At 40.7% G+C, this 26,896-nt stretch overlaps 1 protein-coding gene across 9 annotated transcripts in view; it reads left to right on the top strand.

The window, feature by feature from the left end:
- Window positions 1-24,695, top strand: part of ppip5k1a (diphosphoinositol pentakisphosphate kinase 1a) — a 138,959-nt gene extending 114,264 nt beyond the window's left edge. For 6 of the 9 annotated variants that reach the window (XM_057837091.1, XM_057837055.1, XM_057837074.1 and 3 more), the window contains 4 exons: window positions 13,823-13,960; window positions 14,032-14,148; window positions 20,895-20,984; window positions 21,558-24,695. In XM_057837091.1, the coding sequence (XP_057693074.1) occupies window positions 13,823-13,960; window positions 14,032-14,148; window positions 20,895-20,984; window positions 21,558-22,198 (986 nt within the window). In that variant the 3' untranslated portion in view covers window positions 22,199-24,695. The remainder of the gene's footprint in view (window positions 1-13,822; window positions 13,961-14,031; window positions 14,149-20,894; window positions 20,985-21,557) is intronic. The other 3 variants (XM_057837084.1, XM_057837078.1, XM_057837063.1) reach the window with 1 other exon arrangement.
- Window positions 24,696-26,896: the final 2,201 nt, after the last annotated feature.

Genomic DNA, 26,896 nt, shown 5'->3' with positions numbered 1-26,896 from the left:
CTCACTCACTCACTCACTCACTCAGAGCTACGTAGCTGTCTGTCTTCTTCTGGTGTGCGAGCGCTCTTCTTCACGTAAACAAGTGCGAGTGCGCTCCCAGGTGGGCGTGAAAGCGCCACAAACTAAATGCATCCATTTCAATTTAAAAAAGTCAATTATACAATTGAACATACATTGCCAAAGGCAGAACGCGAACGTGGCCATAGCTATTAAGAGTTATTCAGATAACTATAGCATGCTAACAAGTTTACAAAACCATCAGTCCAAAACACCAAAATAACATGGGAAATTTTATCATAATGTGTTAATAATTTCACACATAAGTCGCTGCTGAGTATAAGTCGCACCCCAAAGCAAAATATGAAAAAAACCGCGACTTATAGTCATTTACTGAATTGTATTGTCAAAAATAAGACACATTTGCTCCCCTGGCCAGGAAAGGGCCGTGAATGAAATGTCACCATTTTGATAACCTAACATCTCATATGTGTCAATAATAGTCTGACCAATTTTGAGGAGCATTCAACTTACTGCCTCGGCGTAATGGTGTCAAACGTGCATGCTGGTTTTAGACAAAAATGCCATGTTGTGCAAGATTCAATCCCTAATACCCGATTTCCTGTTGGGTTTGGAATATGGGTGCAAGAGACTTTTTGGAGCAGTTTTGCACAACGTATCCACTCCCCAAATTTCATCACTCTACGTCGAAAAAAACTAATAGGACAGGCCTTTTTTAAAAATTGAAGGGGGCGCCACTGAGCCATTTTATGACATCTTTTGGCAATGTTGCTAAATTCATGAAATTTACATGAAGCCGCATGTATGTGCAAATTTAGGTGAGTTTTCGAGCATGTTCAGACCTGGAAATTGGCCATTTTGTGACAAAATGCCGAGGGTCTTTTCACTTTCCTGTTTGGGTACTGCTACATCAACGAAAACTCAATATTTTTCATCATATACCTAAAGACATGTCTTAAGGCTCCCCTGATGCAGGTTTGAGGTCAATTGATGTTTTTCACCAGGAGGAGGAGCCTTTCTCGTAAAAATGGGTGTTTCCTCTTCCCACAAGGGGGCGCAAGGCCTAATGGAAAATATTTCAATGCAGTCGTGTTCAGGTTAAGACACCTTACACGCATGCCAAATATGAAAAAGATTGGACCTTGTATCAGGAAGTTATTAATCATTTACTGAAATTGGCGCGTTGCCAAAAAAACACCCGACTTTGGTACCCCGCCCAGGTTAGGCCCGTGGACGAAAACTCACCATTTTCACAACTTAATATCTCATATGTCTCATGAAGACGTACACCAATTTTGAGGAAGATCCAACGTATTGGCTCGGCGCAATGGTCTGAAACGTGCATGCTGGTTTTCGCCCAAAATGCTATGTTTTTCAACATTCAATCCAAAATATCCGATTTCCTGTTGGGTTTGGAATATGGGTGCTGCAGACTTTTTGAAGCGTCTCTGGACAACGTATCCACTCCCCAAATTTCATCGCTCTACGTTGAAAAACATCAAAGCAAAGGGCATTTTTAAAATTTCAAGGGGGCGCCACTGAGCCATTTTTTGATTTTTTTAAAAAACGTTGCTAAATTTTCGAAATTTTCGCGAAGCCGGATGTATACGCAAAATTTGGTGAGTTTTTGAGCATGTTCAGGCCTTCAAATTGGCCATTTTCATTTGCCATGAAAAAATAATAATAATAATAATAATAATAATAATAATCCTTCGAAGAACAATAGGGCCTCGCACGCTGAGAGTGCTCGGGCCCTAATAATCCTTCGAAGAACAATAGGGCCTCGCACGCTGAGAGTGCTCGGGCCCTAATAATAATAATCCTTCGAAGAACAATAGGGCCTCGCACGCTGAGAGTGCTCGGGCCCTAATAATCCTTCGAAGAACAATAGGGCCTCGCACGCTGAGAGTGCTCGGGCCCTAATAATAATAATAATAATAATAATAATCCTTCGAAGAACAATAGGGCCTCGCACGCTGAGAGTGCTCGGGCCCTAATAATAATCCTTCGAAGAACAATAGGGCCTCGCACGCTGAGAGTGCTCGGGCCCTAATTAAGGGGCTTCTGACTCAACAATACATGGAAAAACTTATGCATGCATTCATTTTCAGCAGATTGGACTACTGCAACGGTATATTTACAGGTCTTGATAAAAAATCAGTCAGGAAGCTGCAGCTAGTACAGAATGCTGCAGCCAGAGTCCTCACAAATACAAGGAAGCTGGACCACATTACACCGGTTTTGAAATCGCTACACTGGCTTCCAGTGAGTCAAAGGATAGACTATAAAATACTACTGCTCGTCTACAAAACACTTAATGGCCTTGGACCAAAATACATGCTTGACTTGTTAGATTCCTATGAGACATCTAGACCCCTAAGGTCGTCTGGAACGGGTCTTCTGCATGTTCCAAGAACAAGAACCAAGCAGGGTGAGGCAGCATTTAGTTATTATGCTCCTCACCTCTGGAACAAGTTACCCGAACGTCTGAAGTATGCTCAAACTGTTAGCTCCTTTAAATCAGGGCTAAAAACGCTTTTGTTTGGCACTGCATATCCTTAACTGTCTATATATTTCAACCTACCTGCCTTCTATTCCTATTGTGCTTATCTCCATTGCTGATTTCAATGATTATTAGTAATAGTAGTTTTTGCTTTATTTTTATTTTTGTTTTATTTTTCTTTATTTATTTTTATTCTGTGATTAGATGTGATCATTTGTCTTGGTTTTTACGTTGTGTTGATTTAAATGTGATTTTTATGGTCTTCATGTGATGTAAAGCACTTTGAATTGCCTTGTGTTGAATTGTGCTATATAAATAAATTTGCCTTGCCTATATTATATCTAATGTTGTTCCTGTTAATTTAGATGGTTATAATACAGTATATGTTTATCGATTATATATTATATTACTGACATGTTATATGGTTATCTTGTATTCACAGAAACCACATAACAAAATAAATCTCATACTCCTTTCATCATCATTAAAGGAAACAAATCCTGAATGTCCCCTGTTGATTCTCTGATCGGAGTCACAACTCCATAGCGTCGCCGGCTTTATAGCACACACCCACAGAGGGATCCCCAGTAAAATTAACCCTCTTTTTCAGTTTTTATTTATTATCATTATTATTATTATTATTGTATAATATTATTTTATTTACTTTTGTTCCGTGAAGAATCCAAAAAGGGTTATTTGATTGTGGCTTTCTGAAAAACCATACATTTTTACATTTAGGCACTCCTGCAATCGTCACACTGTTTCTGTAGACTTATTTTAAGCAGAAAGTTAGTATATTCAATCTGAAAAAGAATCTTTGAAATGTCAAATGTTCTTAATTGAAGAATAGTCAGTAGAATAATCTGACTCATTAACTCATTCGCTCCCAAAACGTATAAATACGTTCTGTTTTTAACTCATTCACTCCCAGCCATTTTCACCGGAGCAAGGCCCTTCGCTCCGGCCATTTTACTGGATTTTGACTGATTTTGCACGGCCCACAAAAAATTCTGTTCTATTGCTATATAAACATGGAACCCACCAAAAGAAAGATTAGACTCTCTTCTTTCAGCAGAAAAAAAAAGTAAGTTCATACGTTATTTCATTCTTTAGAAATCAGCATTAGTAGCTTAGTTTGAGCATTTTTCCAATTTCTGATGAAAAAACGGAGAAAATGAGCTTTTTGTAAACGCAAAAATTTCAAACATAATTTTGACTTTAACACGGCTATTTTTAGCTTCAGTGACATCCCAAACATCTGAATAATGTTTTCCTTTTACAAAATAACATGAACAACCAGCCAAATAGAGCTTTTCATAGCAAAGTAACAATTTATTCACACTTGCCTAACTGAGAGATGACGTTTGGTGGCTGCGACAGCGGTTAAACTTTTCCCTCATTGCCGACTGTCTCGTAAAGATGGATTTTTTTAAAAGTCTTTTTTTGTGGTGACCACTGTCTCGTTCACCAGGGGAACTTATGTTCCTGGGGGGGAACTGGTTTGGCCGTGCGCGTTTCCGTGCAGGACCCTCGAGCGTGCGGTGGAAGTGAGCAGCAAGCTGCGGAAGGGCTCTGCTAGCTTCCCTAATAAAGTTGTACTGTTTGAATTGAGTTGTGGGCTCTTAACAAATGCGCTACTGCCCTCAAGTGGCCAGTTTTATTGCTTTAAAATGGGTTTTGAGGCTTGTTTTTTGTTTTGGCGATAGATCAAAAGCTCTAGATGCTTCTTGTACAAAAAAACGCAAAAGACGTATAAATACGTAATCGGGACACTGAAGCATTTGGAAATAGAACGTATTTATATGGTTCCGGGAGCAAATGAGTTAATTGCTTCAGTGTCCCAAAAACATTCCTACGTCTTTTGCGTTTTTTTTTTTTTTTTTTTACAAAAGGCATCTATAGGTTCCGATCTATCTAAAATATAATGCGCAAAGCTCAAAACCCATTTTAAAGCAATAAAAATGGCCACTGGAGGTCAGTAGCGCATTTGGTAAGAACTCATCTCGGGCCAAGAAAGGGAGTGGAGAAAAATAGTCAGGAAACGGAGGTTGGAGGGATCTTGTGAAGACGCGTGAGAATTTGAGAAAAATGTGGAAAACGATCTGGGGAAAAAAAGGCAAACGACACTGGAGGAGTGTTTTGAAAAGAAAAGGAAACCATCGTCAAAGAAGGATTCAAAAAAATCTATCTTGATGAGACAGACCGCGACCTCCACAACAGTGTCAGGTTCCACACGCGTTCTGTGGCGCTCACGTTGCGTTACTTCTTAGCCCGAGGTTGAAACCAATGATAAAGATGATGAAAAAAGTCAGACCAATCTTAATCCGGACTCATCAGATTAGCCCGGGGAGCAGCTGAGAGCCTTCCCCGTTGTTATGTGCGCAAATAGTTCAACAGTTCAATAGTTTAGTTATGTGTAAATAAATTGTTACTTTGCGATCAAAAGCTCTATTTGTCTTGTTGTTTATCTTATTTTGGAAAAGGAAAACATTATTCAGATGATTGGGATGTAACTAAAGAAAAAAATAGCTGTGTCAAAGTTATGTTTGAAATGTATGCTTTCACAAAAAACTCAAATTCTCCGTTTTTTTCATCAGAAATTGGAAAATTGCTCAGACTAAGCTATTTTCTAATGCTGATTTCTAAAGAATGGAAAAAGATATGAACTAACTTTTTTTCTGCTGAAAGAAGAGAGTCTAATCTTTCTTTTGATGGGTTCCATGTTTATATAGCAATAGAACAGAATTTTCTGTGGGCCTTGCAAAATCAGTCAAAATCCAGTAAAACGGCCGGGAGCGAAGGGCCTTGCTCTGGTGAAAATGGCTGGGAGTGAATGAGTTAATCTGTTAAGTAGTCTTTAACACTGAAAAAAGATGGAGAAAATTATTTGACTTTATTTAAGAAAAGTAATCTGATTAAGACGTTGTAAATTTGCAGTGTGCTTACTCATGTCCTTAACTCATCACTTGTGTCTCATAATAAGCCTTTCATTTGAGCAATATTTTATACTGGTCTGTAGCTTTCCAAAAGCAAAACATTGGAAGTGTGGGGAGGACATGGGTTCATTTTTTGGAGAAAAGGGGTTTGAACTCGGACTGAACTATATTGGAAAAAACTGACTTTGTGATTTATTAGGGGTTTGCAATAATTAAACGAGAAGAATATTCACCGGATGACTTGAATAGCTCTGTTTGGGAAGATTTTAGTTGATTTACCATTACCACGTGGCACATCGTATTCATGTATTACCATTTAATCCAAGCTAAAGGGGTTCATCTGTGAATGATGAAGATTGCTCTATATAAAAGGGATTCAGGAGGTTGTGTCTCTGCACAAAATGGATGATTTATTTAAAACTGTATTTCACACTTCAACAATAGCAAAGAAATTAAACCTCTTAAAAGAAAATATAAAAGAAAATGCTGCTCCACACAGCCTAATACACACTGAGACAGTTTTCACATAACTTGACTCTTTAAGGTCCCAGCCTATATTGTCTGATTTTGCTTGCCTTTGATGTTGCTTTTAAAGTTCAAAGAAAGAATTGTTCACAATGGCCTGGTTTGGTCCCTTTTTTCAGGACAACTTGAACTTCATGTCCAAGCAACATTTTGGGACCAAGAAGACAAACAATTCCAAAAATATTTTGTCAAAATTTGTAATATAGATGTCCTATTGACAACCAAACATGGTCAACGAATCGTTTTGAACCTTGATAATATTTATTCAACATGTTAGGATGAACATTCAAATGTAAAAAAATTAGATACCTTTATATTTGATAATTGAACATAAACAGCAGCCATAGGCGTTTATGGCGTTTATACATGCTCTGGTCAAAACAGGTTATATACAGTGGATACATTGCAAAACTGATAAAAATAAATATATATATACCATCTAACACAATGTTTTTAGCACATCTCTTTGTGAGTCTTCCATCCGTCTTCCATGCCCCTTCTCCCTTGTCTTTCCAAAGTCTTCTTTACAGTGGGGCAGTGGGTGTAGATTGGTCATTATCACGACGCATGCACATGAAAAAAAATGTGTAAGTGTTCATGAAAATAACTGAATATATGCAGATATAAATAATAATAAAAATAATGAAATCTATTTTTAAAAATGTAGCTGAATATCTGCTACATCCCTAATCTTCCTATAAAAAGAAGAAAACACAAGGTTTAAATGTCTTCAGATCTTCCTATAAAAAGAAGAAAACACAAGGTTTAAATGCCTGCCTGAAGACAAACGAGTTTGATCTAATATGCACATTTTATTATTATTTTATTTAACACACATATACTTATATAGCACCAAAAAGAAACTTTGTCTTACATGATCAAAAGTAAGTTGTCTTACCTCTGCTCGTCGTTCAAATCCGTCACTCTCTTCACTCCCGTGTCATCCGAAGAAGACAATGACAAATTTAGTCCATCCACTTCCTCGAGTTGATGAAAAAGCGCAGCTGCTTGGGCTAAATTTAGTTTTCGATTCTTTCTCAAAGTCACACAAAGTCTTATCGCCGCTCACTACTTGGCTACCTCTTCCCTCCACAAAATCGATCGCTGCTCGCTACTCTCCTCCCTCCCTCTCGTTCGGTGGATCCTCGATCGGGCTCGGCAGTATATTTGTAATTTTCGCATTGTGTGCTTCCATTGTGACGTCAGAAGGGTTCCTTGGATATGTGTTACTTATGGTTTTGAAAAAGGACAAGAAATGATGGAAATATGGACATAAACAAATGATCCATGCAGCGTTTTAATGTTCATTTGAGAGGACAATAAAACTATAAACTTAAATTACATTATCTCACGTTTTACTTGGTCGACTGACTTTAAGTAAAAACAAGAGTAAACTTCAACTTCCTCACTATGAAAGGAGACCAACCAGTGGCACATGGGTAACGTAATTACAACATGAAGAGGCTTCAAAGATGATATGCGCTGAGGACACGTGGGCGCGTCCTTCGACTTTTAAGGGTTAGACACACAGATACGTGTTGAGAAAAAAACTATCGCACTTCCTGCGATGGGACTGTTGCGATGGCGAAGTTCAAACAATATATCATGCAGGCCTAGTCTGAACACTTCAGTAAACCTAAATCAGAATTTAGACAAAAATGGCGCTAAAATAGCTTTAAAATATATTGGGAAAAAATTAGTATGTATAAATAATCAAATACATTTTGTCCATCAATAGCCTTTCTTCAATTTTTTTTAAATGGCAGTTCATATCTGTACACCATGAATAACAAAAATGGACGATATCCAATTAAAATATGAGCTTTAGGCTAATAACAGTCCATGACTTGGGGCAGAAAAAGTCTGCAAAGGAAAAAAAGTCATTCAAGCTGACCTAACCTGATTACCTCTCATGCACACTGGAACATGGCAGGTCCTGTTTGCCCATCTTTTGTTCGGTCAATTTTGGGAAGAGAAATGTAAATTTGACCGAGGGGAGCGCTAGAAAAGTAGGGGGGCGTTTGCCAGTTTTGACTGGCGTCAACACCCACGCAAAGCTTTCTGGGACTTATAGTATTAACTACTCGGAATGTCCCGATCGCATATTTTTGCACCCAAGTCCGAGTCACGTGACTTTGAGAATCTGCCGATACAGAGTCCCGATCCGATACTGGGGAAAAAAAAAAAAATCTAAGCGAAAGTCCCAAACATGTTACAATACTGTACTGTTTAATCGTACTTCCTCTTCTGTTTTTCACGTGGGTTTTACGAAGTATAAAACGTGTATATTTTTGGTTCTTTTGGAAATTCCATTTTATTTCTGGATTATTTTACTTTTTAACTCTTTATATATATATATATATATATATATATATATATATATATATATATATATATATATATATATATATATATATATATATATATATATATATATATATATATATTAAAAACACAATCCTTGTCACCCGATTCCAATCCTCTGAAAAATGGCCCGATCGGCCCAATTTGTGATCACGTGATCGGATTGGAGACATCTCTATTAACTACATTCAGGTGGGCCAGCTATGATTCGCATTTAAATTGATCTTGCGAGCCAAAATTAATATGCTTTGGGACAAATTTGGCCTGAGTTTGATATGTCTAGCATGGAAGATGATGTATAGAGCAATATTAGCGTCAAGTGACTATGCAGGGTTCTGTTATTTAGAGACCTAATGTTATAATGCTAACATTTTGATACTTCTGTCTGTTAAGTGTAGATGAGAGAAGATGAATATATGAAAGACATTTTGCTAATAAATTAGGAGTAATAAATTTAATACTGTGGAATTTCACAAATTCGAATCCAGGACAGTTTTCCACCTATATTGAACAATTGACCGTTTGGTTATTTCAATCAATATGCAATCATTAGTCTTTAGTACCTACCTTGACTCTACAAAAGTTTTCTTCTTTCAGAATCCAACAACAGTAATTGGTTCCTAGCTTGAGTTCTGTTGATTTGTGACGATATTACTGCTTGCAAGGAAGGTAACCTCTTTGCACGTGTTTGCATGGGTTTTCTTTTTCCTCACGCATACCAAAATCATGTCTGCTCAATTATTAATTAATTACGATTCTGAAATGCTGTGAATAGTTGTTTTTGACTCTACAGTGGGGCAAAAAGGTATATGGCAGCTACCAACTGCGCAAGTTAGCCCACTTAAATAAGGTCTGTACTTTTCATCTTGGCTACACTTCAACTGTAAGAGACAGAATGTGAAAAAAATCCTGGCAATAACACGATTTTAAAGACGTTTATTAATATAATGGGGCCAAAAATATATTATGTTGTTCGGTGTATACTGGAGCAATGTGTACAGTTACCAAGCTGAAAACAACTTGAAACTTGGTAATTGTCTAACTGGATGTCAACATAGTCCTGAATTTTGTAAAGTTTCCAACTCATCTACTTCCGTTCCGTCTGTCTCATCTCTCAGCCTTCTGGTACGTTCTATCATCCCATGTCTTTTGTATTGTTCCCCCTCTCTTCTGCTGTGTCCATCCGCACTCTCCCTCTTCTTTCTCAGAGCCATTGGAAGAGCAGCATGTGGCCCAGTTGTTGAGTCGTTTCTCCACAGAACTCAGTCTGGGCTGCCACCTTTCTCTGGACTGTGCACTCACCCACCATCTCCACCAGTGCTCCTACCACCTTCGCCTCTTCCGAAACTGGCTTATCTCTGGCCAGGACCCTGTAGAGTACCTTGATGGTTAGCCCCTGGCCCGCCCTATTTGCCCAAACTCACACTTTGCCCAACCATGCTGCACATGATTTACTATGGACTGTGCTTGGCTGGGGTGGAAATCGTGTTTGGCCACTTGATGTTTATGCATGCTTGCCTGTTTCTGTGGCTATGCAGATTTCAAGATGGCTTGGTGCACATAAAGCTACCTACTCTGACCCACCTCTGGCTAATTGAAGCCAAATGTATCTGCCTTTACCAAGTGCTTAAACCTATTTTTTGTTTTTTGCCAGATATTCATTAAATTGTTTAACTAACTATGTAAAATCCCCTTCACATATTTCCCTATTCGGTGCTCCAGACTGCGACGAAATGGTCGCATTTTGCGACTAATATTAGAGCCAGCACGAGTATTTTTTTTTTCATCTACTCGCATCTACATGCGCGATCTTCACGGGTAAATTCACTAGTTGGCGGTAATGTAGCGAGCTAGTTTGCCAAGGGAAAATACAACAGCAGAAAAAGAAGGTGGAGGTGGGCAACGTGTGGAGTAGGTTGTAGGGCGCTTTCACATTAAACCAAGAAGACCAAGGTCTGTTTGGAGAGATGCCTCGCAAAAATACTTGCAAATGAATTGTTGAAAATGTTAAGCATTCACAGTGCGCCAACCGAACTTTACGAGTAGCATCACGTGGAAGAAAGGCGCACTCATTAATTAGAGAAATTGAAGAGGAAATACCTCCCTCCTGGGAGGAGGGCGGGGCTTGTAATGTAGTATAAATTAAGTCGCCGCTCGGCCAGCGGCGGGGCCGCTCCTTCCCGACTCTATGCTGAGCAAACTGGAGTATATTAAAAATGTATAGGAGAAAATTAAACACGAGTAATACCCAGTCACACAGGTGTGCGATCTCTCTCACGTTTGTGACTTTTTGGAGTGTCAAATTGTCGCAACTTCCAGGAGAGCGAGACTCACGAAACGGCCGCCCCGAGAGTTTCCGCCAGCCACTGTCACTCTCAAACGGCCCGTTCAGGTACAGGATGCAAAACACAACCACCACACTAGATCCCGAGTCTGTGTACACTGCAAAAAAAACACGTCCTTAAAATTAGTTAAATTCCCTCGTTTTCAGGGTAAAACTACTAGAAATAAGTGAAATTATCAGTGCTTCAAGGAAATTTTGCTCAGATTTCTTGAAATAAGAAAACAGCTAGCTGAAAATAAGCTAAACAGACTTATTTTAAGCAGAGAATTAGTGTATTTAATCTTTTTTTTTTTTTTTTTTTTTTTTAATTTTCAAAAAATCTTGTTCGTCAGAAATGTACTTTCAAAAAAATATATTGTTTAAAACATTATTTAAAAGCTAATTTTTCCTGATTTAGGTGAAAAATCAACTTTAAGATATATGCCCTTATTAAGAACAAATAGTAATATTTACTTAATGTAAGTAGAGTAATCTGACGCTTTAAGCTGTTAACTAGTCTTTAACACTCAAAACAAGATGGAGAAAATTATTTGACAAGATTTAAGAAAAATTATCTGATTTCAACGTTATATTGTATTCATGTTGTAACTCGGTCTCCCAAAAATAAAAATTCCCATGTTTACCGAATTTCTAAGCATTATACTGGTTGATGTCAAAACTGATGGGCAATAAAATAAAAGTTCATCAGTTTGTAGTTTATGCATTTATTATGAAAGTATTTATCAGCTAAACAGTGAAAATTAGAGGAAAACTTTGCATGCCGATTTAAAGTGTGCGCCCTTAAATCTTCTGCTTGAGCCCTTAAAAGCTCTACTAGAATTTATGACACAAATTGTACAAATGAATTAGGTAGCCATTTTTAGGATGCACCCCAAAAAATGCAGTTTATCCTTTACAGATCAACTCATTGTGACTTTCTCTTCTTTCTTTTAAATGCATGGCGAACTATTTGAAGTTTAGGTTTTTTTGTTTTGTTTTGTTTTTTTTTTCCCCAACTTCCTCTTTAACAAGGTGCTGAATGGCAGATTTGACAAGTTAATTTGAAATTTTCAAGGACTTATCTACACCATTCTGTGACAATTACAGTCTCAATGTCCTTTGTAACCTCGTAATGACACTGTAGCTCTGTTGTTCACAGATCAACCAACTGATTTACCATTGAGTTTCTCCTGAGAGTACCGCAACTTGTGCAAAATGTATTGGAAGACTGAACAGTTGTTTGTCGTTTCTAAAGTACAGAAAAGGTCAAATTCCAACCACCTGTAACTATCATTTTATATTACGATTGTAAGTTTATCTTGAAATTTCATTTGACTGTCGATAATTTTGTGAGCACAGTGTTTGTTTTGTCTATGTACATGGACATATTTTTTTTTTGTAGAAAGCATTTCTCCTTTATAGGGTACTCATTTAATTCTGCCAGCCTCTCCCAGTCAAAATGGATTGGACATCAAGTGCCGTCAGTGGGACTCAACATTAATAATCACAGTCAGTCCTCCCAATTTAAATGAATTTGATGTCTAATGTTGATGATTAAACACTATGAAAATTAGAAAGAAAGAAAAAATAGTGCCGTCAGGAGCCATAACCATTTGTTTTTATTTTACTTTTATTAATTTGGCTTTTATTAACATTTTATTTACCAAATATGAATATTATAAAACAATCATGTTTAATTATTTGAAAAATATAATAATCGAGACTTGCCGTCCACTTATGTAATATCCACGTAAACGCTATTTCTTTGTTTGTTATTTTAATCACTAAAAATGGTCACTTGCCCTGTACTCCCCATTATCAATATAAGCAAAAATTCATTTTTGCTGAAAGCAATTCCCACACTGCAGGGAACTGCAGTGTGGTCTGTAAGGTTCACAGAGAAAGGTATTTTATTGATCATGATTTTTGTGTTAAAACTTATTTTATTATTAGGCTGCTCAAACTTAATCCGTAGTCATTAAAAGTGAAGCGAAAAGAAGTTAGGTTTGACTTAAAAAAATAATAACAATAATCCCTAAGCATTTCATCTTAATTTCGTTTTCATTGTGAAATTTGGTAGACCATGCTACTGCACTGCTAAAACACCTCCTTAAAATGAGTTAATTTCTCTTGTTTTCAGTTTTCAATCTACTAGAAATTAGATTGGCTGCCAGTGCTTTAACTTTTACTCACTCATCTTGAAATAAGAAAGTAGCTATCTGAAAATAAGATCAACGGGTTTATTTTAAGCAATAAATTAGTATATTCAATCTTTAAAAAAGCTTGTCAGAAGTGCCCTTAATTCAAGAATAGATATTGTTCAAAAAAATATTTGAAAGCATTTTTTTCTTGATGTAGGTGACAATTGAACAATTTTTAGATGTATGGGCTTAGTAAGAACAAATAGTAATATTTAAGTAAGTGGAATAATCTGACACATTAATCTGTTAACTAGTCTTCAACACGCAAAACAAGATGGAGAAAATTATTTGACTAGATTTAAGAAAAATAATCTGATTAAGACGTTATAAATTTGCAGTGTGTACGTCACAAGTCACCTCATTTACTTTTGTTACGATTTGAAGTTAAACTTTTGAGTACATTAAACTGACTTGTTCCGCAATGTAATACTTTATATTGCACAATTGACCTTTGATACTTTACATTTGTTCACTTTTAGAGATGGTGAATAACATCCTCGGTTATAGTTTACAATACAGATAAGTTGTAGCTTGATGCTTTGTAACTGGTGATGTGTGGCTTGGTTGTCCACTAACAGCAGTTAAACTGACTTTTGATCACGTGTGGGTTTTTAATGCCACAGCTGCTAGAGGTGAGCACGTGTTGATGGACTGATTAATAAGGCTGTACCAGTTCTAGAAACTGTTTGGGCCTCTGATTTGCAGACTAGTTTGATTTGGCCGTGTTGTGTTGGCATGGTTTTTGAAGCCTAGCTGTGTGGAGACAAACTGTGGATAGCAATTAACACCTTGTGAAGGTGTGTTTTGAGGACAGCTGGAACTTGTGTATTATCAAAAGCAAAGCACTGAACTGCTATTTCATGTCTCATTTTGTGTGCTTCAGTCTAGTTGCCGCCAAGTCCAACTAAGCCCAGATAATGTACATCTGTATCACTTCTCTCTTGTACCACAGGCTTTGAAGGATGCTCCATGGTCCCCTCCATCTACCCCCTGGAAACACTACACAACTCATTGTCACTCAAACAGGTCAATGAGTTCCTCACGAGTGTTTGTGAGAGTGCCGGAGATCCACATACAAGGACCACCAGAGGTTAGAGATTTGTTTAAATTAGGTATGTTGTCTGTCACCTCTTGTTCATCGCCTGCCTTTTGGTCCCACAGCTTTATCAGCCATGTTTGGGGCACACAACCATCCTTCTGGGGATGGTTCGTACATCCCCCACAGAGTCCTCTCGTCATCCATGTCTCTCAGGTCTCGTTCGGACAAACCTCCGTGGTGTGAGTATTGAACACAGTGTTGACATCTCATATCTCAAAATGTGTGTGTCTTGGTCTAGTTTTTGTTGAAGAAAACTTGATAATTTCGTCTAGTTTTCGTTAACGTTTGCTAAAAATGTTTTAGTCTGTAAATTTTTTTTTTTAAATTACTCCAAAATGAATAAATAAAAGTTTCCAAGTATTTCGAATAAACATTGACAGAGGAACACATACTGTAGCGTCAACAATGACAACGACAACTTTGTGATCATACACACTCAGCAGGAAAACAGTACATTATTTTCAATAATTATACCACCTAGACACCACGAACTGTAAGTAAAAAAAGTTGTCCTAGAGTTTAAGAGGATGCTCATTAGCTTAATGCTAACGTGAATGCTATGCTAACACTACAAGTTACATTTAGTGTGTGATGATCACTCAGCACAGACCTTTAAAGGCTAAAGCAACATTGCATATTTCACTGGCCAAGATAATAAAGCAAATCTTACAGTGTGTGCGTGTGTGCAAGCTGGAGTGACTGGAGAAGACCCTGGTGAGTCGGGGAGGGGGGCACAGCACGTCACGAGTGACACTGCAATGATGCAGGCTAACGACACATAAAATATCACATAATTTAGTTATGTGATGGAAACTATTGCGCATTTTCGTCTCGTTTCTTTCTCGTCCGATGCAAAACTAGCATTAGTGTGATTATGTTTTAGTCTCCTAAAACGTTTTTAGCTCATTATTGTGTCGTTATTGTCATGAAAAAAATGTTGGTTGACGAAGTATTTTCATTATCATCGTCGTTGACAAAAATAGCACTAATTGAACGTCACTTGACATTGTGATAATGCTTCGGAACTGTACTTCTTGTTACTAAGAAGTGTTATACCATTTCACGTACATGTGGCTCAACTACAGTTGTTCTTGTGATGTTGTCACCAAAATAACGCGTACAGTAATTTCGAGCAGCTACTTTTTTCTCTCCGTTTGAACCCTGTGGCTGTAACGAAGTGGCTTCCTTATCAATTTTGGAGGCGGGGCAAATGAGCGTGTTTTCCCGTTAATTTTTTTTTTTTTTTTTAATTGGAATTTTTCATTTCATTTTATTTTGCTCTGCTGCCACTTGGGGTGTGTTCAAAGTTGCGATCCACTAGTGCGAATATTCTGTTGTAACAACATTCAACTTACAATGGACCTATCACAAAACGACTTCCCTATATCACAAAAGTCGGACACCATCCATACAGTTGCATAGAAATATACTGTGTGGTCGTGACTTAAAACATCTCTTTTCTAACTTTAAAATTACAGGTCCATTGCATCTTTTGCTTAGTGGTATAAAGTTCCAAAAATTACGTTTGTGAGAAGGCAAGTCTTTTCCATGTAGCTGCCAACTTGATGTCAAGAAAAGACTTGGTGCCAGTACAGAATAACTATTTAAGGCAGACTATGGATTGTTCGACATCTCGGCTGCAACTAGCGCCAAAAAAGCTTGCCACCTGCCTAATCAAACTTAATCCAAAACTCTTTGTAAGAATTTCTTAATGAATAGGGCTCCATCTGATGCTATGTACATCTACAAAAGGAGAATTTTTAAAGGATCCATAAGATTCCATATCCATTATTTGCGACAAGACGATGCTATGTTAACACCCTTTGGCTGTTTTCAACCAGCACTGAGAACATTTTTGCCGACAAAGGTTCCTTCAGATGCTTGATGCCATTACAGAAGAACAGTTTAAAGCTAGCCGTGGGTACAATGGCATATTTAAAGAGGACTGATAGCCACAGTGTGTGACAACAAAGCAAATTATAGTAGCCTAGTCTAAATGCAAAATCTTGATGCAAATTACAGTGGTACGAAAAAGTATCTGAACCTTTTTGAATTTCTCACATTTCTGAATAAAATCACCATCAAATGTGATCTGATCTTTGTCAAAATAACACAGATGAGAAAACAGTGTCTGCTTTAACTAAAACGGCCAAACATTTATAGGTGTTCATATTTTATTGAGGATGGTATGCAAACAACGACAGAAGGGGCAAAACCAGCACATTTAATATTTGTGGCCCTTCCTTTGGCAGCAATCACTACAACCAGACGCTTACTGTAGCTCCGGATCAGTCTGGCACATCGATCAGGACTAATCTTGGCCCATTCGACAAAACTGCTGTAGTTCAGTCAGATTCTTGGGGTGTGTGGCATGAATTGCTGTCTTTAGGTCATGCCACAGCATCTCAATGGGGTTCAAGTCTGGACTTGGCCACTCCAGAACATCTATTTTGTTCTTCTGAAATCATTCTAAAGTTGATTTACTTCTGTTTTTTGGATCATTGTCTTGTTGCAGCATCCATCATCTTTTTAGCTTCAACTGTCCGACAGACGGTCTCAGGTTTTCCTGCAAAACATCCTGATGAACTTTTGAATTCATTCTTCCAGGAATTCATTTTTCCATTAATAACTGGAAGTTGTCCAGGCCCTGACGGAACGAAACAGCCCCAAATCATGATGCTCCCTCCACCATTCTTTACATGGGGATGAGGTGTTGATGTTGGTGCGCTGTTCCATTTTTCCTCCACACATGAGGTTGTGTGCTACTCCCAAACAATTCAACTTTGGTTTCACCAGTCCAAAAAATATTTTGCCAAAACTTCTGTGGAGTGCCCAAGTACCTTTTTGCGAACATTAAACGAGTAACAATGTTTTTTTTTTTTTTTTTTTAGACAGCAGTGGCTTCCTCTGTGGAGTCCTCCCATGAACATCATTCTTGGCTATAGTTTTACATATAGTTGATGTGTGCACAGAGATATTGGACTGTGCCAGTGATTTCTGTAAGTCTTTAGCAGACACTCGAGGGTTCTTTTTTATACCTCTGTGAGTAATCTGCGCTGAACTCTTGGCGTCATCAATGGTGGACGGCCACTCCTTTAGAGAGAAGCAACAGTGCCAAACTCTCTCCATTTGTAGACAACTTCTCTGACTGTCGACTGGTGAACATCCAAACTTTTAGAGATGGTTTTGTATCCTTTCCCAGCTTTATACAAATCAACAATCCTTGATCCCAGGTGTTAAGACAGCTGTTTTGACCGAGCCATGATGCACATCAGACAATGCTTCTCATCAAGACAGTTCTTACCAGGTGTGTGTTTTATGGTGGGCAGGGTTGCTTTAAACCACTCATCAGTGATTGGTCACACACCTGAGTTAAAATGTTTGGTAAAAATTGGTTTCCCTTCCCATGGGCTCACCACCTGTGGGAGGGGCCAAAGGGGTCGGGTGCGTAGGGAGTTGTGCGGCAGCCAAAGGCGGGGGCCTTGGCGGTCCGACCCCCAGCTGCTGAAGCTAACTCTTGGGACATGGAATGTCACCTCTCTGGCAGGGAAGGAGCCTGAGCTGGTGTGTGAGGCAGAGAAGTTCCGACTATATCTAGTCGGACTCTCCTCCACACACAGCTTGGGTTCTGGTACCAATCCTCTCGAAAGGGGTTGGACTCTCTTCCACTCTGGAGTTGCCCATGGTGAGAGGCGCCGGGCAGGTGTGGGCATACTTATTGCCCCCCGGCTTGGCGCCTGTACGTTGGGGTTTACCCCGGTAGACGAGAGGGTAGCCTCCCTCCGCCTTCGGGTGGGGGGACGGGTTCTAACTGTTGTTTGCGCTTATGCACTGAACAGCAGTTCAGAATACCCACCCTTTTTGGAGTCCTTGGAGGGTGTGCTAGAGAGCGCCCCCTCTGGGGACTCCCTCGTTCTACTGGGGGACTTCAACGCTCACGTGGGCAATGACAGTGAGACCTGGAGGGGCGTGATTGGGAGGAACGGGCCCCCCCGATCAGAACCCGAGTGGTGTTCTGTTATTGGACTTCTGTGCTCGTCACGGTTTGTCTATAACGAACACCATGTTCAAACATAGGGGTGTCCATATGTGCACTTGGCACCAGGACACACTAGGCCGCAGTTCGATGATCGACTTCGTAATCGTGTCATCGGACTTGCGGCCGCATGTTTTGGACACTCGGGTGAAGAGAGGGGCGGAGCTGTCAACTGATCACCACCTGGTGGTGTGTTGGCTCCGATGGCGGGGGAAGATACTGGCCAGACCTGGCAGGCCCAAACACATTGTGAGGGTCTGCTGGGAACGTCTGGCAGAATCCCCTGTCAGAAAGAGTTTCAACATCCACCTCCGGGAGAACTTCTCCCTTGTCTCGGGGGAGGTGGGGGACATTGAGTCCGAGTGGGCCATATTCCACACCTCCATTGTTGAGGCGGCCGATCAGAGCTGTGGCCGTAAGGTGGTTGGTGCCTGTCGTGGCGGCAATCCCCGAACCCGCTGGTGGACACCAGCGGTAAGGGATGCCGTCAAGATGAAGAAGGAGGCCTATCGGGCCTTTTTGGCCTGTGGGACTCCGGAGGCAGCTGACAGGTACCGGCTGGCCAAGCGGACTGCGGCTTCGGTGGTCGCCGAGGCAAAAACCCGGACATGGGAGGAGTTCGGCGAGACCATGGAAAACGACTTCCGGACGGCTTCGAGGAAATTCTGGTCCACCATCCGGCGCCTGAGGAGGGGAAAGCAGTGCACCATTAACACTGTGTATAGTGAAGATGGTGTGCTCCTGACCTCGACTCGGGACGTCGTGAGCCGGTGGGGAGAATACTTCGAGGCCCTCCTCAATTCCACCGACACGCCTTCCTTTGAGGAAGCAGAGTCTGGGGACTCCGTGGTGGGCTCTTCGATCTCTGGGGTTGAAGTCACTGAGGCGGTTGGAAAGCTCCTCGGTGGCAAGGCTCCGGGGGTAGATGAGATCCGCCTGGAGTTCCTGAAGGCTCTGGATGTTGTAGGGGTGTCGTGGCTGACACGTCTCTACAACATCGCGTGGACATCGGGGACAGTGCCTCTGGATTGGCAGACCGGGGTGGTGGTCCCCCTTTTTAAGAAGGGGGACTGGAGGGTGTGTTCCAATTATAGAGGGATCACACTCCTCAGCCTCCCTGGTAAAGTCTATTCAGGGGTGCTGGAGAGGAGAGTCCGCCGAGAAGTCGAATCTCAGATTCAGGAGGAGCAGTGTGGTTTTCGTCCCGGCCGTGGAACAGTGGACCAGCTCTACACCCTCGGCAGGGTCCTCGAGGGTGCATGGGAGTTCGCCCGATCAGTCTACATGTGTTTTGTGGATCTGGAGAAGGCGTTCGACCGTGTGCCTCGGGGAGTCCTGTGGGGGGTGCTCCGGGAGTACGGGGTACCGAGCCCCTTGGTAAGGGCTGTTCGGTCCCTGTACGACCGGTGTCAGAGTTTGGTCCGCATTGCCGGCAGTAAGTCGAATTCGTTCCCAGTGAGGGTTGGACTCCGCCAAGGCTGCCCTTTGTCACCGATTTTGTTCATTATTTTGATGGACAGAATTTCTAGGCGCAGCCAAAGCGTTGAGGGGGTCCGGTTTGGTGACCTCAGCATTGAATCTCTGCTTTTTGCAGATGATTTAGTGCTGTTGGCTTCATCAAGCCGTGACCTCCAACTGTCACTGGAGTGGTTCGCAGCTGAGTGTGAAGCGGTTGGGCTGAAGATCAGCACCTCCAAATCCGAGACCATGGTCCTCAGTTGGAAAAGGTTGGAGTGCCCTCTCCGGGTCGGGGATGAGATCCTGCCCCAAGTGGAGGAGTTCAAGTATCTTGAGGTCTTGTTCACGAGTGACAGTAGGAGGGAGCAGGAGATTGACAGGCGAATCGGTGCAGCGTCTGCAGTAATGCGGACTCTGCACCGGTCCATAGTGGTGAAGAAGGAGCTGAGCCGAAAGGCAAAGCTCTCGATTTACCAGTCGATCTACGTTCCTACCCTCACCTATGGTCACGAGCTTTGGGTCGTGACCGAAAGAACAAGATCCCGGATACAAGCGGCCGCAGGGTGTCCGGGCTCTCCCTTAGAGATAGGGTGAGAAGCTCGGTCATCCGGGAGGGACTCGGCGTCGAGCCGCTACTCCTCCGCGTAGAGAGGAGCCAGCTGAGGTGGCTCGGGCATCTGGTTCGGATGCCTCCCGGACGCCTCCCTGGAGAGGTGTTCCGGGCATGTCCCACCGGCAGGAGGCCCCGGGGACGACCCAGGACACGCTGGAGAGACTGTGTCTCTCGGCTGGCCTGGGAACGCCTTGGGATCCCGCCGGAGGAGCTGGTTGAAGTGGCTGGGGAGAGGGAAGTCTGGGCTTCCCTGTTAAAGCTGCTGCCCCCGCGACCCGACCCCGGAACAAGCGGAAGATAATGGATGGATGGATGGATGGAAAAATTGGTTTCAATTGCTCTTTAAGTCTCCTTAGGCAGAGGCTTAACTTACTTATTTTCCCCCTTCTGTCAGTGTTTGCATGCTATCCTCATTAAAATATGAAAATCTATAAATGTTTGGGTTTTTTTAGTTAAAGCATACACTGGTTTTTCATTCGTATGATTTTGACAAAGATCAGCTCATATTTGATGGTGTTTTTATGCAGAAATGTGAGAAATTCCAAAAGGTTCAGTTACTTTTTCACACCACAGTTTGTGCCGGTGTAGGCGCACTATCCTATTCCCCTCACTATCCACTCACGGGAGCCTGCGCTTGTCATTGACGTCCCGTTATTCTCGCTATATGATTGGCCAAAGAGTTGAAATGCTCTCTCGTCAAATGCCTGTTTGAAAATCAAACGTCGGTCATCATCACAACAATGCTTGCACGAACTGTTGTGTTCTTTCTTTGTATAACCATGGACGACTTATATGAGGAAATTTTCCACTACTTAAAGACAGGAGAATACAGCATCGGGACTCCTCAAAATGTCCCAAGGGCCGAAAGGCCCACGTTCATGGGGCAGCCAAAAAGTACTCAATCAAAAGTAAGTTTAAAGTGCCTGTGACACGAAAAAGCATATTTATTTCATAATACACGCTGTATTTTATGCTCCTGAATGAAATGGACCGCTTGGATGTGTGTGGAAGCGATCGCTATATTTATTTAGTTTTTTTAATCCCGCGCAATGAAAATGAGTGACTTCCGGATTTCGACTCTTCGGCCAATCATGCACGAGTGGATAGTGAGGGGAAGAGGATAGTACAAAAGATTTTTTTAAAGGATCCATTCCATTGTTTGTGATAAGTCTACGTTATGCTAACACCCATTGGCTGTTTTCAACCAGCACTCAGAGGACATTTTTGCTGACTAAGGTTCCGTCAGATGCTTGATGCTATTACAAAAGAACGGTTTAAAGCTAGCCCGCGGGTACTATGACAGATTTAAAGAGGACTGATAGCCACATTGTGCTACAACAAGGCATGTTATATTAGCCTTGTGTGTACGCAGAATCTCGATGCTAAAATATGTTTTGATTATTTTCTACAAAAAATAATCCTAAATCACACTTAAATCTCATTTATTTGAAACCTGAGTTGCTGCTCTATTGTCCTTACAGACAGCAGTGGTCCATCTAGCACCGTATCCAGTGCCGGTCCATCTTCTCCCACTACAGCCGACACCTCCCCACGCTTCAGTTTCAGTGATAAGATCGCCCTTACTCCTCAGAGTAGCGAGGAAACCCATTCCGCTCAAAACCTCCCTTCTCATCCAGCTCCTCCCCCGGCATCGCAAGTTCTAGACCCGAATTTGTCCGCTGTTTCAAGCCCTTCTGAAACAGCGCAAACGCCTAAAAACTCTCCAGAGAATCATGGCGAGCAGTGTGACAGTACTACTCACACATTTGATGAGCGCGCGCAGGAAAGCCAAGAGGCGACTTGTGGGGTCGCGGACCTTTCCGGAAGTGGCGACGCTGGTGTGAGGCCACCCTGCTCCCCACTAGCTGAGCTCTCGCTAGGTCGGATGGAAGGCTTCTGCCTCCCGAGCTCGTTGCCGGTGCTCTTGGAGCTCAGAGAGAGCAGCAGTGAAGCGGGTTCCAGCTCCCAGACGCCTATGTCGCCTGAAGGACATGATGAGTTCTTCGATACTCAAGAGTCCATGGACTTGTGGATGGACAGTCCCGAGGTTCTCCCGGAATCGGAGACGCCCCTTGAGATCCAAGATGATCCCCCAGCAGAACAGGGACACTTGCAAGGGTGAACAAAAAACATCACAGGCAACAACTTTCCTCAGCATTATCAACCGAGTGCTGAGCAAAAGAAAAAAAACTGCGTTTCTTCTGTCTGCTGTGATTCAGCATTAATTTGGCAGTGCCGTACATGCTTTTCGTTGCCTAAGGAAGACACACTGATGGAGCCGAATCCAACAAACAGGCTACTCTATGTAAATTGACACTATGGTTGAAAATAGTTTAGTGTCTTGTATACAGGGTGAGCATTGACAATACAATCACTTTTCATTAAAACATATGTGTAAACTATTCTACGGAAACCAGATATTGGTCGAATGTTTTGGGTGCAAAATGAAACATTGTGCTTTTAATGAGTTTTGCAAAGCTTCCAAAACATTTCCAAGACGATTAGAATTGGCAAAGTCGTTGTATTTTTCCCCTCTGTGAAGTTGGCCCCCCATCAAACACAAATGTATATGAAATGTCAATTGTTTGTGCTGTAAAAAATTTTGTTTGTGCTGCTATCGTTTTTGAGATATTTCCAAATGTTTCATAGGTCAATCTGAGGTCAACAAGCCTCCCATTCTTATCAAAAATGGTGTCAATTGTTTATGGTTCGTTTGTGCTGCTATCGTTTTTGAGATATTGAGATATTATTTTCAAGTGATGACATCACAAGCAACCCCATCCACAGCGGAACAAAATCGCAATGGTGCCATTTGTTTGTGCTAGGCTGTGCTCATTTTAGCTGCTATCGTTTTATTGAGATTAATTTCGGGTGATGACATCGGAGTTTTTCCGTATCCAATTCCCATGACTGACGGAAAGTACCAACTCTCTCAATAAGAGAGGTGTGTCACAACAACTAGCATAAACGAATTGCAGCCCTTCGGCTCCATTTTGCAGTAAATGCGGGGGTGGGGCTTAAGATATTATATCACTATCAGGACCAGAAGTGGTGCCATTGGTTTGTGCTACGTTTGCGCTAGTTGGGACACCCCTCTGTTATTGAGTTAGTACTTGTTAGTTACTTTATTTAGTTACTCAGCTGGGATGGACATGCTGCATTTAACGTCACCACTCGAAATTAATATCTCAATATCTCTAAAACAAGCAGCACAAACGAAAATTTTCACAGCATAAATCTAGCACAAACGAATGGCACCATTGCGGTTCTGTTCCACCGTAGATCGGGGGCTGCGTGATGTCATCACTTGAAATTAACATTTCAAAAACGATTGAAGCACAAAGAAACTTTTTACAGCACAAATGTGGCACAAAAGATTTACATTTTCATATAGTTTTGCATCTGATGGGGAGCCAACTTCATAGAGGTGCATTTTTCTCATTCAAAAGTTTAAGATTATTAAAGTGGCCATTGGGCAGATGTTTTTCCACCTGTTTGAAGTCATTAGTAAGTATGCTGTATACAAATAGAGGGACCTCTGGCCCTAATTTCAATCAGTTATAAAATATTGAAGTGAAAGTTTCTGAGGTGAGAGTTCACTCCTACCCCAATTTGAATCCGTGGATATTGAATTTTCAATATGTGGTTAAAATCCACAAATCCAGAGGGTATCTAGTTTCAGTAGAAAAGCTCACATACGCAGTAATACCATGTCTTAAGTGTGCTTTAGCTTCCTGAAGTGATGAGTCAATTTTTTTTCCTTTTTGGATAGGGGGTTGTGAGCCAATACTTAAGGCATATGAGCAAGCTTCATTGCTCGATGCCAGCATTTTTGCAAGTGAATGTAAAAAAAAAAAAAAAAAGTCAAATGGTAAAACTTATATGTCAGGATACTACTGTATTTCATTTTCTGTTGCTTAATTACTCTAAAAATCAGCACCAAATGTGAAAATCAGCACCAAATGTGACTGTAACAAAAAATAAATCTCATCTGTTACTATATATTGAATAGGTCATATGTGCTCACAATCCAAAACAACAATACAGTAGTTCCAAAACGTCTCTTGTTCAGCGATAATTTTGCAAAGTTTGCGCTATATTTGTATACAAAATGTCAAACTGCCCAATTCCTTTTAATATTACCTGTTAGAAAAGAAATATTTTGACAAATTTTATGGGGAGAAGGGTATTTTCACTAACTTTTGTGTATTGTTCTAACATTTCCTTGAAAGGTGCTTTTATTGTGGCGGGCAGTAATGTAGCAGACATGCGCCAGAGGGGCTGTAACGCACGTTGGGAAGCAATTCAGGCTGGTGTGCTACTTCTATTTGGGATCCTATTCTGCGAGATAGCGGATGTTTCATCACGTCTTGTCTGTGTACTGGGAAAATAATGGCACAGTTGTATTTGGTGTGCTGCTCTTATCTTTCATGTAGTATGTTGCTTTCCCACATCCAATATTGGTATCATTGAAATCGTTCAATGTATACTTTCAAAAGCATATGGGTAAAGACAGAATTAATAACAAATGAGCTGAAAAGTATGTTAAGACAAATTCTTTTATTTTGGAGTGACATGATTACATGATGAACGCCAATAAAAAGGTTCATTGAAATAAATGTTTTTGTCAACTGTGATGTTTTAAAGGAGACAAACTAAAGACATTTAATTTTCCACACATTTTCCTTCAGATTCAGCTGCTACTCTGCTTACCTTTTGGCTTTTACGTGAATTAAGTCTTTTGTTTTTTGCACATATACAATTTTGGATCCGAATGTCTTTTAATGCTGAAATAGTTACGTTGAGTCATGGAGTATTAAATATTTCTTATGTGGTTGTTTATATTGTCCCCCCTCAAAAGAAATGCAGCTGGACAGAACAGACAAGGAAAATGGGCAAACAAGGGGAAGAATATATACAGTGAGGAGCAGAAGTATTTGCACCCCTTGTGATTTTACAAGTTCAGCCACTTAGAAAATAGAGGTCTGTTTCATTTCAAACATAGATGCATTTACATTTATAGAGACATAATCTAAAAAAAAAAAAAAAAAAAAACATCCGGAACTCACATTGTATGATTTTTCAATAATTTATTTGTAATTTACTGGGGTTCATAAGTATTTGTACCCCTGAGAAAATTTGTGCTAATATTTAGTGCAGAAGCCTTGTTTGCAATTACAGAGGTCAGACACTATCTGTAGTTCACCAGGTTTTCACATATGGACACAGGAATTTTGGCCCATTCCTCCATACTAATCTCTAGATCTGACAGGTTTCAGGGCTGTTGTTGAAAAACACGAAGTTTCAGCTCCATCCAAATATTTTTGTATTGGATTGAGGTCTGGTGACTGGCTAGGCCACTCCCGAACCTTGATATGCTTTTTACGCAGCCATCGTTGTCATGTTGGAAGATCCAGCCGTGACTCATCTTCATCTCTGACTGAGGGAAGGAGGTTGTTGCTCAAAATCTGACGATATTTCACCATTCATCCTCTGCTATATACAGTACAGTCGTCCTGTCCCCTTTGCCAAAAAGCAGCCTCAAAGCATGAGGTTTCCACCTCCATACTTCACAGTGGGGATGGTGTTCTTGGGATTGTACTCATCCTTCTTTTACCTCCACACGCGAAGAGTAAAGTGTTCACCAAAAAGTTCCTACTTTGGTCTCATCTGACCAAATGACTTTCTCCCTTGACCCCTCTGCATCATTCAGATGGGCCTTCACATGTACTGGCTTCAAAAGGGAACCTGAGCAATGCATGATTTTAAACCATTGCACCGTAGTGGTACTGACAGTAGCGTTTGAAACTGCATTGACCAGCTTCTGCTATATAGTTCTAGACTTATCAGTCACGTTTAGCCTTTTCCATTTTCTAACAGTTGCTGCAACTGTTGATTTATTCTCACCAAGCTGCTTTCCAATTGTCCCACAGCCTTTTCCAGCTTTGTGAAGCTCAACAATATTTTCTCTGGTGTCCTTGAAAGCTCTCTGGTCTTGCCCATGTTAGCAGTTGGATTATGACTGACTGTGGGGTGCACAGGTGACAATATTGAGCTCAAACAGGCGGTGGGTGGGTGTTTGGTTGTTCGTGGGGTAAAGGTCGACTTATAAGGTAGACTGACAACTCTTTTAGTGTCATAATTATTGCTGGTAGAAATACTTATGAACCCCAGTAAATTACAAACAGGTTTGGAGTGGGATTCATTTTCAGCCCGGGAGTTTCATGCCACAGACCGGCCCACTTTATAACATGACCTACCATATTGAAATACTGTAAGAATAATCGTGCTGTCAAACGAATACAATTTTTAATCGTATGCTGTCAAAAGTAAACTTGGATTTTTTTTTTGGGGGGGGGGGGGGGCATTTCTTTAAATGCATAAATTATATTAATTTTTAAAGAAACTTATTAGCACATGAGTTAATCAATGTGCATATCTTACATCAAATTTAAGCCTCATTAGAAATAAGTTTTACTTCACTTTACACTTGTAAAGATGAAATAAACATGAATTTTCCCCAAATAACTTGTAAAAAGTGAGGCACTGAGGAAGAGTGGTTAACATGTCCGCTGACAGGTCTAAGATCAAGGGCTCAAGCACGGGTCTGTGTGGGGTTAGCTTTTTATTTTTGGGGGACTATCTTTAATTTTACTTTAAGATATGCTGATTAGGGTCAGATGATTCTTCTCTGGTTACAAAACTTTGTATCAACTGATCCACTCTTGGTAGTTCTAGTGTTAAATCATGTACAGCGATCCGTCGCTACTTAATCCTACTTCAGTCCATCACAGATTTTTTTACAATCAAAAAAATAAAA

The sequence above is a fragment of the Corythoichthys intestinalis genome, chromosome 1, assembly GCF_030265065.1.
Source record: "Corythoichthys intestinalis isolate RoL2023-P3 chromosome 1, ASM3026506v1, whole genome shotgun sequence".
NCBI lineage: Eukaryota > Metazoa > Chordata > Actinopteri > Syngnathiformes > Syngnathidae > Corythoichthys > Corythoichthys intestinalis.
The sequence above is the reverse complement of the archived record's forward strand: the minus strand, read 5'-3'. Positions and strand labels throughout refer to the sequence as shown.